The sequence below is a fragment of the Nesoenas mayeri genome (genome assembly GCF_963082525.1).
Source record: "Nesoenas mayeri genome assembly, chromosome: 13".
Lineage (NCBI taxonomy): Eukaryota > Metazoa > Chordata > Aves > Columbiformes > Columbidae > Nesoenas > Nesoenas mayeri.
Genome location: NC_137550.1, coordinates 12,755,467 through 12,770,139, shown reverse-complemented (window position 1 = coordinate 12,770,139; position 14,673 = coordinate 12,755,467). Strand labels below are relative to the sequence as shown.

At 41.2% G+C, this 14,673-nt stretch overlaps 1 protein-coding gene across 1 annotated transcript in view; it reads left to right on the top strand.

Annotated features, from left to right (window-relative positions):
• Positions 1-11,411, top strand: part of LOC308045343 (vascular endothelial growth factor receptor kdr-like) — a gene marked incomplete at both ends in the record, with an annotated part of 124,908 nt that extends 113,497 nt beyond the window's left edge. The window contains 4 exons of the mRNA XM_080352581.1: positions 201-325; positions 569-647; positions 2,659-2,753; positions 11,201-11,411. Of these exons, the coding sequence (XP_080208707.1) occupies positions 201-325; positions 569-647; positions 2,659-2,753; positions 11,201-11,411 (510 nt within the window). The remainder of the gene's footprint in view (positions 1-200; positions 326-568; positions 648-2,658; positions 2,754-11,200) is intronic.
• Between the last annotated feature and the right edge of the window lie 3,262 nt (positions 11,412-14,673).

Genomic DNA, 14,673 nt, shown 5'->3' with positions numbered 1-14,673 from the left:
TTTAAACTGGATGCACATATATTGACACCCTCGATACAGCCATCGCATCGCTGTGCCATATGCGAGGGATATTTAAAAGCCTTGTAACTGCTGTAAAGACCAGTGAAGCTCTGTGGAATCCAATAACCTTTTGCATCTGAGATGCAGTACATAACTGATCCTTACCAGCTTTGTGTTATTTTCTATTACTTATTATATAGGATGGTAAAGACTATATTCCACTGAACATCACCCTGTGCCCCGATGGAGAATCTAACTCCAAAACTTGTCCTGTGGAAGAAAACTTGAACAACTGTGTTAATCGCTGGAGCGCAGTGGAAATGGGGTAAGAAAAACATACGCGGGGGGTGGAAGGGTAAGAAAAATTCCATATAGCTGGGCACTCTGATGACCTCTCTCAGGATGGCTGTTTTATAGGAGTTGGACTGATCAGTTTGTCAGGGCATTGTTTATTAGTTACAAGAGCTGAAAAAAGAAGACTGGTCCAGGAAACTGCACTGTCAGGATGTTAATTGAGCCACCAACTGGTGCAGGTTTTATGCTGACCCCTCAACTTTCTTGCTTTCAGTAACAACAGCAAGAAGCGACCACTGAGTGTGAAGACATTTGATGAGGTGCCAGTGGAAAAGGAGAAAGTGATGCACGAGGTAAGCGACATGACCACATCTTTCTCCACCGGGTTCACAGATCACTTGTCACCAGCACCAGAAACACTTATTGCAGCTTTTGAAATGTGTCTGGTAAGAAAAAGTTTTAAATAAAGCAGAGGGTTTGGCCCTAGCATCTCACACAAAGCTCTGTGTGACAACAAAGTTGGACCTGCGTTTAGCTTAACAAATAATTTAAAGAGAAGCTCATGCATTATTATCCTGGCTTTGATCAGGCTAAGGGGCTTTATATTATATACTTCAATATGTTTTCTCCCACTCCAAACAGCTCTTTGGGGAAGAGTCTCCAGCCACAACCTGTCCTAGACACGTTTCATGCCCTTGACAAATACAGCCTATTTCTCATCTGTTCTCTTGTTAGCACCAATCGATGCCCGTTATTCCTTAGTATTTTGTCAGATGTAATTTCTGCGCAATTATCAGTACATCTTAGGGATTAGAAGGTTTAGGATTTTCCATGGCTCTTGTATCTTTCCTCTTGCAGGATAAAAATCTGTCCCTCTGAATCACACAAAGATCTGGTATCGGTCAGCGATTACTGTGGCCAGCGTGAGCAGTACTTTCCTAAATGCTCCCTGTTCGTGGCATTTGAAAGTAACCCCTTATAGGAAGGGGGAAAAAGTTTCAAGAAAGGCTAATAATACATTAACAGATCAGAAATAAATGTGACATGGTTCTTTTAAAGCAAAATTATAGTGTGATCTACTTTTTGGACAAAGTAAGCGCACTTGGGTTACCAAAATGATCTTAAATATCAAATCATGAATAGCGATTAGGTCATGATTTCAAAGAGATGCCCAGGCACTCCAGAAGTACCTGTACCACACCTTCCTGCAATTGTGCTGCTTATCTGTAGTGTCTGTCGATATTCCTTAACAATTCTTCTGTAAGCAAAATGCAAAGCAGCGCTCAGATAAATTGTTTCTAGACCACATATTTTAAGGGGAAATAGTCAAGATAAAGACAGATAAGGAAAGTTGTGTTCTACTGAGGTTTTCACAGACCTAATGAACTTCAGATTTTACTTTATACTTTGAAAAAGTTTCATTAACAACTGATATATTACCAAAGCATTTATTAAAGGCTTTTACTTTTTATCTATTGTTTGCTGAGATTATTTTTTCTGCTTTAATGCGTTTGGTAAGTAAGACTAACTAGGGTTTCACTTCCCGTGTTTGATGTCTTTTGCTCTCCTGATTTTGCCAGACAGACATGCAGCTTTCTAGTATCACAAAATATTTCAAATGCAAAGGAACCCCCTTGAATATTTAATATTGAAAAAATTACTTAAAACAAGGCTTGTGCATGGCTGTGAACTGGTGTAAAATAACAGCTTGAACTTAACTGCAACCATGAGACCCAACTTTAAGTGCAGTGGAATCACAACCTCAACTTTAAAACTAATCAAGACAGTTTTGTCAGAGAGCTCATAAAAAAATCCATAACCAAAGTACAATGAGCCTTTTAGGGTATATATCTTTGTGAAGCATTGCATTTGCCAAAATGACGGTGAACTTCCACTTCCCTAAAATTGAAATGTTTCAAATAGTGTATTTCTAGCAGGTATTTAAGGTACTTTTTCTCTGAGGAGCCCAGCTGGTATTATTGGATATATTCTTTATGAATTTCTGTCTATTCTTATCTCAGCTCTCCTACCTAGATACTATCCATGTGTCATGCTTAATATCAATTTCAAGTTTGAAAATGTCAAATTATTTTTGATACATCATTTTAAGGGGGCTCTTTCAAAATACAGCTCAAAAACTTTATCATCACAAAAACAAGGCAAATGTTCTCAGGCTAAATAGCAGCATTAGCAGGAACAGTTGGATAAAAACTGATAATACAGGTCCTGATAAGAGAATATTCTGAAGAATGGGCTTAATGTCATAGAACAACTGGACATATCTATGTGTTAAGCACTTAATACATGGCACACAATTCAGAGTTTTTGATGCAAACCTCACATTCTCTTCCTTTTGCTACTCAGGAGTCAGACAGTGGGATGGTGTTGACGTCAGATGAGATAAAAAGCCCGAAGAGGCTGGAAATCCGTTCTTGGCCATACGGGATCATGGCTCTGGCGTGAGTACTTTTCGGTATTTCTTTCCAAGGCACTGTCCTATTCAGAAAAATGCTTCTCAAATTTTGTTTCTGATTCCAAAAGGAAAACTGTTAGACTACCTAGTAGAAAGTAGAAAGTAGAAAGCTCTAGATTTCAGTCCTAGAACTGAAAGAGTATGGTTAATGTATTTTAAGATCAAGAAAGTTATAATGTAAACTTTGGTACTAGAAAGAATTGGAATATAAAACAGAGCTGCAGATCTCTGAAAGGAATGCTGCAGTGCTGCATTTAAGTTACAGGACAGTTAATTCACATGAAAAATGTTGATTTGTGTGATTAAAATGAAAATTCATTTAATGAGCTTTGAGTACATAAAGTCTCATCAATCAATTTAACTCTTCCAAAACACCAAGTTGCCTTGTGATTCTGAATCACATAAAAAACCCAACAAACCACAAGAGAGTGCTGTCTAGTGAAGCCGGTGCCTCATGTTCATGATCTGATCTCCTGGGGCGGAATATTCTGCACATGGTGAATGACAGGAGCAAAAGAGCTGAGAATATCCACACTTCAGCCATTTCTTGACTGCCTCTCCAGTGTTCTCCTTTACTGATGGAACAAAGTTTGAAGAACTCGATTTATTCATCCAGAAAATAACATCTGTTATTATACCAGTGTCTAAGCGATGTTTAACTTTAGACATCCAGAAGGACAGGCACCTTTGCAATTGATGTGATTCGAGAAAAGTGAAGAAGGCATGTATAGCAAATAGTAGAAGCACTGCAGAGCAAGCACATTTACCAGAACTGTGATTTCTGTATTTGCTTTATCATAGCTATGAAGACAGTCCTACAGAGAAGTCCTTTAATCCCACCACCTTCGTGATCCTATGAAATATATTGTTTCTATTTGGCTTACAAATAGAGGCTTTTCTGTATGTTTATTCATTCATACCACAGACAATCACAGAAGAATAAAAGCAAATCTTTAGCTTTTAGCTAACAGTGAGTCCGCAGTTCTTTATATTTCTGTAACAACCAGGCATTGGTAGAGAAGTGACCTACTAGTGAAATAGGTCTTTTCCACCTTCCTACAGAAGTGTAATAACAATAGTAACCCATTTTACCAATTCAAATGTCAACTTGTAGAATTTCAAATAGCTACCCAAAATATTAAAAAATAAACAATTCCGTAGCAAGGAATTTCATGTATATTCAGCTAATTAAGCTAATTAGACTTTTACTAAATTGCCTAGAGTTTTCTTTGAATCCTATTGATGATCTCTCTTAGTTTCCTCTGTATTAAACTCAATGATCTTTCCCACCAGAGCAACTGCTTGTTCTACATCAAGTCATTGTTTTTCTACATTAAAGATAAATGATAGATGAGAAAAAACTTGTGCAATTTCTGCATATTAAGGGTGAGTTCTCATGAGAGTGCACGGGCAGAATCCAGCAGTATTTCAGAGGGACTGACTCCCCTGCTCAGAAAGAAAAGCGAGATGCAAGGAGCTTGCTTTGTCTTTTCAGGCCTTAAAACCATAAATTCCCAGCTGTTTAAAGGCAGGAGAGGAGGAGAAAGAGGAAAAGGGAAAAGGTTTTGCAAGGAAATATGGAGAGCCTTGCAGCACAAACAGGGAGCATTCAAATGCTAGACAGGAGTGTGACTTCAATAATGTATTCCCCTGTAGTATTGTCCCAGCGTTGTACCTGTTGGGGCATCAGCAGATATCTAGATACAGTTCCATGTTTTTATCCTACACACATGCTGAGAGGATTTCTACACAGTGCATTGCTATGGAGACCAAATGGCACCAGCTCTAAAAAAAGGAGTGCAAATGTCAGAAACTGCATTACTATGATGCTTTACCTGGGCTGATCTACCTCTCTTTTCTGCATGAGGTCACGTTGACACAAATCCAACACACACACAAACAGCCTCTCTGATAGGACTTATCCTTCTGAAGGTTTCTGTCAATCGCTTCTGACTGCTGTTTCCCCTCCTGCATTTCTCTCCCGTTTGGGTAAGGAGTTGGCAAAGGAAGGTTTTCTCTCTCCCCTTTCCACGCTTTCTGCTGAAAATCAGAAAATCAACATCCAGCCAGATGTAGAAACACAAAAAATCCCTAACAGCCTATTCTTTCAAGATTACCAGGGAAACCTTCTGAAGTGCTATCAGGCCCCCTGGGACTGACCAAGAAGTAACATAGCTCTGTGGGTTCAGTGAGTCTCTGCCTGACCCACACCATCTGGGGCTCTCCCCATTGCGTTCACCACCAGATACCCAACACAGACCATCCAAACAGAGCTCTGCTCCAAAAGCAAACCCTGCAGCAAGATCTGTTCGTTGTTCCCTTATTCCCAGCACCCCAGCTATCACTGAACGGACAGAGCTGTGTTTCTTCTTAGCCACATTCTTCTTGAGTGTCCGAGGTTCGGCTGAGAAAGCTATTTTGTCAGCTTCTTTTTTTGTTAATCTTGCAGACTATCACTGGCACAAACAGTATTTTTTACACAGTCACAGAGCATCCTGATGCCCTCTCATTTGAGGACATGACACCCCTTGGCGCTCCTCCACTGCTGAATTGAAAAACAAGCCTCAAAAGCATACAGAATAGTCTAGGAGAGGTCAGAAGAGAGTACTGGTTGAACAGGGGAGATAAAGTCAACCTTGTAAATTGTGTATCTCTATCAAAAACATTTACCCTGGATCCTTTTCAAACAGTCTGCCTTTCCTAAAACAAAACTGTTCAAAGGCTTAGCATGTTTTCTAAACCAGGGTGGCTGCATTTATTATTTTTTTGCCAAAATCTTGCTGTTTATTTATCTTGCATTCATTTCTCTGCCGAGTCTAAAATTTGGCAACACTACACACCATGGAGTGTTGGTGTCAAGAGTTTATTAAAGATTAATCTGATACTCTGGGCCTGGGATTGCTGTTAGGACTGGAATAACTGTTTCCGAGCTCTAAGCATTTTATGCTGCTACAGTATAAAGCCACAACAGTAGCTGTAGTGAGGGACAGGAAGATTGACCGGGGTGATGACACTGGAGTTAGTATTCAGGGAAGCGCATTCACCACAGAGGGAATTTATGATGGGATGACTCTGGTGTCAGCTTTCATCTCACAATATTAACATCTAACTGCCAAGCACTGCTTTAAAATTCTTCCAGAGACTCCATAATCCAGTTATTGTTTAAGATTATAATAGGTTTGGTATCTGCTCAGTTGTCCTCTCTCTCCCCCTTTCCCTTGCCCCCACCCCAGCCCAATGATCCTCACTTGCTCTGAAATGACATCTCTGGTTGTGGCCAAGTCCCATGGCTCCACATGACTGAGGCTCAGCTGACGATGCATCCAGATCACATCTCTGGGGGCTAAGGCAAGGCAATCATATTGAAACAAACTGATTTTGCTCGGGAGCATCAGGCATTCATGTCCAAATGCAAGGTGCCCAGCAAAACTGCAACCCAGCTGACAGGGCCACAATCCTTTTGCAGCAGCTCGGAAAAATGAGGCATGGAAATATGTTTGCTCTGTAGCAGAACTTAATTTCAGAGGATTGTTCTTCTGTGGTGAGCAAATGTACTTGCATTATGACCGGACATGAGCTCTCCAAAATATAAGTAACTTTGAATGAGTAGCTACTCGGTGGTTGTGTAAGCCACGTTTCTCTAGGATTACACTGTATGCTTCCAGCGGCAAGGCCTAAAAGGAGAAGAGTGAAACGCTGTGGTCCCCAGCCTGGTTTTGGCTGCGGTGCTTTTATCTCATTGCATTTTGACAGAGACAGCTGACCAACTTTGCCACACATGCAAGGGGACACAATGAGTGGATGGCTTTGGCCTGACAAAACTTTATTCTAGCTGTACTTTGTATTTAGAAGTGTTTCAAAACAATGAATTCTTGATGCCCTTGAGTTCTGTGTGCCAGCAGACTACTGATACACCAATACTGCCAGAGGGGAACCCAGGATGAAACTCTTACTGCGCAGTGCCCTGTCTAAAATGTATTAAAGCAAACTGTGAATCAGTCATAACTATCAGAAGAAAAAATAACTCTTTTATTTCTTTCATGGCAGAAAAATTTTTAAAAATTAATCACTCTTACTCTGTGCCTCATTAAACACCCACGAAAGCTGTTGTAAAGCCCTCAAGCTCCTACATGTTATTATGAGATGTGATCATAAGACAAACTGCTCTACTTGGCAGCTCTCAGCCCAATTTCTCATCCTCCCTAAGCTCAGCTTCTGAACAAGGCCATGATTTCTACATGGACACAACAGTCTATTAGTTCTTCCTGTTGAGAGCTAGAGACCTGGGCAGCTTATTGCAAAGCACCAAGAGCTGCTCCACAGCACCGGGAATAAGTGCTAAACTGGGTACCCCAGTCCCTCACTGGTCAAGGTGATTTCCTTGCAGTCAGCTATATTTTCCGTGCTCCTCTTCAAGTCATTGACCCTGGGCTTCAGGCAAATAGAAACTGGCTCCCTCTCACATAAAATAAACAGCTCAGTAATGATTTCTCAGCTCTTTGACGATTTCAGTATTTTTCTACCTCTAACAAGACCTCTGGTTCATATGGTAGGGTGAAAAAATCTGATTAGGTCATTTAGGCCTTCCAGCTATTACAGGATTATCCTCTGTGGTGTCTTCTAAACAACTTTGACACCTCTTCAGAAAACTTTAAAAAGATTGTGAAATATTACTTAATATCCAGGCTAACTTTTCCTTTGTCTAGTTTAATCCCTAGACTTTTCAGCTTCATCTGTACCAGGAAATCTGACTTAGCACAGCAAAAATAGGAACTGCTAACAGCTCTCACTACCCACAGTACCACACTAAACCACATCTTTCCCTTTATCTTGCTCCCAAAAGCACACGTTCTTGCAAGCACAAATGAGTTTTCAGGTTGGTCACTGTGTAAAATGTGACCAGCTTGGGTCAGTGAGCAAATCTGTTTCAGTTAAATGTCATGGTATTCACGCATCTAATCTTGAGTATTGCGCCGTGGTGAGAGCACAAACACAGAAGCGGGCCTGGGCTGAGACATTTCCAGTTATGAGCAGATTTATCAAATCCGAACATCTCTTTTATCGCCTCCTGCAGCTGCAGCACTCAGAAGCCAGGCAGACGCAAAATCAGGAAGGAAATACCTTTTGGAGAAGCACCGACCCAAGTGACGGCTAGCTTTTAATGAAATGGTTTAATTACATAACCATTATTAACTTGTGCAGCCACATCATTGTGTGATTAATCAAATCTAGTGCCTTCAGTCACAAAATGTTCATGGGTGGGGCTCAGGGAGAGTTTTTTCGTCTTATCCAGGGCAGTACAACCGGCTCAGAGCATGAAGAGGTTTTTGCTTTCCCCTGAAGCACCGAGTACCGACCATTGCTGGAGGCGACACTGGCGTCTGATTCACTGTGGCAGTGTCTATGTAACAAAAGAGATTCCAAGGACAGACAGAAAAGGGATGCTGCAGTCTCGTTTTCCAATACACAGTCTGAGCATATGGACATTTGTCTGTTGCTGAGCATAAACAGAGTACATTGAAGTGTTAGTAATATAGAGCATTAAAGGGAAAAATGCAAAGACCTTTGGCTAGCTTTAATTTAGGAAATGCATTTAGATGAAAGGAGTAGTTTTGAAAATTAATTGCATTTTGCTCTGCCGTGAGACAGCTAATGACAAAACTTGCTTCTGACTGAACTCATCAGCTTTCTGTCTTTGGAGCAAATATTGGATGTCAGCATTTAAGAGTCCTTCTTCAAACACCAGCCTGATTTCAGCGATAGGCTGAGTTATTCCCAGCTATCCAGTCTCCTGACCTACAGGGGCAGAAACCTAACAAGAACGCTTGCTGGGAGTCTACATGGGTCTGAAAATTTCCAATTGTGTGGCCAAACTAAAGCCTAATAACATTTCTTTTTCTGCAGCACTGTGAGATATGCAGGCTGGGGGCCAAGTTAAACAGATACTTTCAAGCTTCTCTCTGTCTCCACTGACAACTTTAATATCTGGCAAATTAGAAGCTAGAGCATCCATGGAATTGTCTGACACGAGTCAATAGAACCGAGCAACAAAGAGAAAAATACATAACTAACCAGTGAAGCAAAGTTGTGGTTCCATTGCTCATGCCAGGGAGGAATTTATCTACAGAGAAAGTGTGTGTGTACAGAAAGGGACAGCTGCCAAATGTATAGTATACAGAAGAAGTTTCCACTCACGTTTTTCTCTGGACGAAGAGGAAAAACTTAGAATGTGAAAGTAGAGTGTGCTACATTTTTGTTGAAGTTCTCAGGGTTACTATTTATTTTAGAATTTCTCCTTTGCCACTCAACAGGTTTGGTTTCAATGCCTTGGGCAGGTCTGAAAGCACAGTAACATTAGCTTTAATCTATAATCTCTGCCTTTGCATTTTAGAAATCAGAGAACCCACGTTTATTCTAGATATGCAAGACATGGTGGGCTGGCTCTTGCAGCTCAGGAGTCCTGCTTCACTTTCTAGAGACAAAGCTGGAGATGCAAACATACTGTGGAAGCCACCACAGCACACTAAAACCAGGCCAACCATGCAGCAGCACATCTCCCGTTGCAACTGATGAAAGTTGAGCTGTTCGTTATGTCTGAATTTGGCTGAATATCTCAGCTCCTGGCTTCCCTGACTGTAAGATACAGAATATCACATGCTCCAGATGCTCCCTCAAGAAGAGAACTACAGGGACAGAGTACAATTTATACATGGACCAAACAGGCTGCTCAGTGTGGTTGTGCATGGATCATAAATCAGTGTTCTTCTCCAGCTAACGCACTGCACGCTCGTGACTTTTCCAGAATTAGCAAAAGCGTTAAGTGAAGATACTGCCGCTGGTTCTGGCAGCCAGACTGACAATATCTGGAGCTTGTGGGAAAATGGAAGCTTTTGACAGGTTCCAGATTCAGAGGCAAGATAACACAACTTCTAAAGTCACAGCAGCATAATCTAGCAGGACACATTTACCTTTCATAGTTGAATGGAGCTGGGCCGACTGTATCTTACAATTCTGTCATCAACTTGCTCTTGAGCCCGCAGCAGTTCTCTCTGCTGTAGCCTCACAAAGACATGACAGCACACACAGTTGGTGTTTGGGATCTGCTACTCTTCCTATTCCTGATTTTTGTTCCCATTCCTCCAATTACTCTCTGTCTCTTAGCTCTTCTTTTGTTTCCTGGAGCAGGAACTGGCTTTGCTTTCTTTCTGAAGCACCAGACTCAGAATCCATGAACTGTTGAGGACTGTAAGCGCTGCATCAGTGCAAATAACATGAATGTAATGAATTATACAATTATTTGATGAACTGTTGATTATTTGCATTTGGTTTAGGGTCATTAGAATGTAGTCTTACGCTCCTTTAAACACATATGAAATATACACACCAAGTGCTTGAGCACTGCCTGATTTTAAGTTCTTCCAGGCACATTCACAGGTCATTCTGAGTCACAACCAGTCTCTGAGCGAGGCTTATCCCAAAGAGATGCACGTTAAAAGGGCCTTAGGCAAAGTGGAGAAGTTCCAAAGCCATTCTCATGTTGAGATTTTTTTGAGAACCAACCCTAAATTATCCAGACCTCTTCCAATAAATTCCTGAGATGGATGAAATCAAGCATAACAAAACATGATTTTTAAGGCAGCCTGTGACAGAAAGTACCTTTTTTTCCTCTGCAACACTTGCTGTTCCTCAAGGTCACCTTGTGATACAAATCCTCTCCAGGGTTCTCCTACTTTCAACATTGAGGTTGCTCCATGTGATGCAAGTTCCTTCTCTCCCACCGCCTTAATCTCCTCTAATCGGAGAAGACAGCAGAAAATGAAAGCTGGCTCTCTTTAATAGCATCAGTTACGGGCCAGCAGTTGTAATGGTGAAAAGTGCTGCCCTTCACTAGCATACTGCTCAGGAATTTTAAAGGGCTAGAGACTATAAGAGAGATTTTTCCATACGCTGCAAGGCTGTGTTTAACACACGCTTTTGCTTTCAGTATCATTTTAAGTCGGAGTCTGTTATAGATTATTCATTATTTCGTCCTTTATTATACTTAAAGTTATAGCCTTCAGTTCTGCTTTCAGGAATGTCAAATTTTTACTGACCTGTGTCAGAACAATGACAGAAAATATTCCTGTATGTATAGGACAGGTGTATTCATAACTAAGATATCTATAGTGCATTGAAATGTGCTAAGCTAAAAAGACAGGGCATCACGACTTCTGGATTTATTCCTAAATCTAATTTTAAAACTCAGAGTTATTTGAAATACCTAATTCAGTTCCCTTATCCAATCTGCACAATGTCACTCCCTTACAGGATGCTGCAAAGGTAAGTCAAAATGACTTATATATCTGGTTTTAAATAATTTTGACAATTAATTACACATAGAGAATAAACCTTATGGAGACAAGGTCAACATATTATACTGTTTGTCCTCAACAGGCGAAGAGCTGTTAGCAAGAGCAAAGAATCCATATTATCTGATCATGAGCGTGATGCTGTCAAGTACCAGCCAGCAGTGCAGGTAGAAGAGGACACCATGGACTTCACGCTGGAAGACTCTGTTCTCCTTCCCATGGATCCAAACCTGGAATGCCACAGCCCACCTCCAGATTACAACTCCGTCATCCACTACTCAGCCCCGCCGGTGTAACCAGCCCAGGCTGACACAGGGCACCTTGCACCTCTTGACCACGCTAGAGCCCGACCTGCCTCCACAACTGGATAAAGAGGCTGGGTGAAAATGGAAGGGAAAGCCTGTGTTTCTTCTGGCGCATCTCTGATGGGAATAGAAACATTTTAAGAGCATCTTCTTTGCTATCTTTAAAGGCCTATTGCATCACCTGCAGTAAATGACAATTCTGTCTATCAGAATCGTTAAGTAGGAGCTGTAACCCAGAAGTGCTTCCCCTCCTTCCTCCCCAGCTGTTCATTGGCATTTGCAGATTTGCAAGTTCCTTCATTCACATTTTACTCCATAACAGTCACCGCAATGCATTCAGCTGCTCCTGCACACACCCTGCAGAGGCTGCTCAGCACCATGCCCTAAGGGATCAGTTGGAAACAACAGCCGCACACACTAATGTTTTGCTTTCGGAGCAAATCCAAAACTGAAACATCACTCTTAACATGGCATCTCACCTTCCAGAAATACTTCTGAGCTATTTTGAAATCCAGAATATTTTGGTTACAATTTGTGATTTAATAATTTGCACTGCCTGTATGGCACAGAGGAAGCAGATAGTACTCATGTATCAAGCCTTCTGGGCCATACAATGTGGTTAAATCTGTTTCCCTGTGTTTTCTCCTTCTCCAAACAGCAATCTAGCAATAGAGAACCTTGATGGAGATGCATCTCTAACGATCGCAGGGCAAAATCGCTGCCTTAAATACGAACCTTCTTAAGCTTAAACAGATAGAATTTCCCAGCACACATGCACATTTGTGTAAATGTGCATAAAATAATCATTAACAACATGAGAGTTACACATAAATGCACATACACCCTTAAGGCACCAGCAGGGTAGCAGCATTTTTGTTTCCTTTCTGCACACAGGCTATTTACTAAAAAAGACCAAAAAAAAGGCATTTTCTTTGGATTCTGTGGCTGACGCCCACAGTTTGATTCTGGGTATACTAGCCTGTGCTACACTGTAAGCATATGTGACACATATTTGTCTCCGACTGCCTTGCCAAGGTAAATATTGGTATGATATGCACTGTGATCTGCATCTAAACCCTTCATGGGTTCATGGTAATTCAAAGCTTTTTCGCAGCCTAATCATGCAGGGCTGACTAGATCACAAATTCTAACGTTTGAGACTCACAACTTCAAAAATAAGCAAATAATCCTTGTCATTGAATGGGCTATGTAACAATCAGAGTTGACTTTAGAAATCTAGGAAGGGAAAAAGTATCTAGGTTGCAAGTATAAAAAGCAAGGATGAGAAAGATGTTCATTGCCAGTCAAGGCTATAACCTCCTAAGTCCTGAACCTCAATCTATAAATGACTGTGCAGTTTATTCCAATGTCTGCGCAACGCTTTCTTTTTCTTCTGAGACTTGACACTGATTTGACTTCTTCAGAGAAAAAGACTTTTTCTTCATGACTACAAACTAAAGGAAGAAAGAAAAATCCAACATTTGCAAAACAATTCTATTACCTTGGCGAAGACAGCCTAAACACAGCAGTGAAGAAAACATTTCTGGATGATGGGTTCCAGTTGGTTACATTGAAGTAAACACAAACAAGCCTCAGGTATTATCAAAGGGGGAAATAAATCTCCAGACCCCAAACCATGTTAACTGTGAATGCTGAAGCATCTGAATTACGGGCTCTTGGGAACTGCTCTTCTCCTTGACTTCAGATTCAATGGATTAAGGAAAACACTTGCAGTAAGTCCTGAGCGCCTTGTTCACAGCGGACCTGCTAGAGAGCTGTGGTCTGTACTTGCTTTATGGTCATTTTTGCACTTCTTTGTATTTTAGTACCTATGTATGAAGTAGAGCTGGTCATATAACAGAAGAAACTACTGGGGAAGAATTCATCTGATGAGCTCCAGAAAGCTCATTAGATCAGTTTTTCATCAAGCAGTAATTAACTATCTATAGCTCTGATCAAATGATCAATCACTTCTTTTGGAATAATTTATTCACGTGGCAAAAAGAAGAAAAGGTGCAGACAGTTTGTCTGCCGCTGCTGTTAATGGCATCAGTGTGAAACAGTGACTTGTTCTGTAGGGGAAGAAAATGAAAATGTTTAAAAATCTTTGCATAGAAACTTTAAAATAAGCACATATAGGAAAAAAAAAAAACCCTGCAAGTATGTTTTCTATTTTGAACAAGAGTGGGAAACACTGCTGTGTGAAGTGCCTGCTTCTCAGAGTGCTGAGCTGATGATCCTTCCAGCTGAGCATGAGTGAACTGCAGTGGTTTCTGCGGGAGCAGAAGAACGTGCTGCACGTTTCCCGCACGGACCCGAGGCCACGGCGATGGAGCACGGGCAGCCGGGACCCTTCCTGGCTCCCAGCAACACGGATCAGCCCTTCTGCAGCACGGGGGACGATGTGAGAGCAGAGCGCAGGCTCGAGGGCTCCAGACATGCTGGAAAACACGGGTTGCATTGCAGCGAGGCCTCCTCTGCAGTGGCAAAAGCAACAGTCATCTTGAGCAGCATCGATGGCAACAATCCCCCCAAACCCACGACAACCGTCTGCGAGTTTCTGGGAACGGCAAGTGACTGATGTTTGCGCAGCTGTGTTTCCAATGTCTGAGTGGAAGATTTTTTATCCTCCTTATAGTAAATGTAATAAGCAAAAGTATTGCCTGAAAAGTATTATTGAACTTATGTCTTCTATTTTATTTACTAATATTTTGTTTGTCCTTTTCTCTCCTCCCTTAATTTAATTATTGTTCTTCTCTTACAATGATGTATATAGTTTACGCAGTAGAAACAAATATAGTGATTCATTTATATGGTAAAATTTGTAACATTTTAGTCAAAAGAGAAAGAGATATCCAGACATAACAGAGTTAAGTATTGTTACTAAACATTTCACTAATGCTTGCAGGCCAGGCTCCAGTTTACAGTACCCTACTAGTGCCATTTCATAGCAGTTCTCTCAGCTGCAAGTATCTCCGGCTCTCACTTATTCTCCACGTTATTTAGTGTCAGTTGGGAAACAGGGATCTGGAGGAATCCGGCAGGTTTATCTCACTCCTGGAAGTGTTGCCACGCAGCTCATGGTAACGGCGAGGAATTTCCACTGCCTGTACTGGAAGCGAAGGCTGGTGTATTGGCTAGAGGATCAGAAAGGGCCAAACTGTTTAAATGATGTGATGTTTATTATTTTTTCAGACTTCTCAGGGATTCTTACTTGACTCCTGTCAGCCACCTGCTTTATCTAACCTGACTG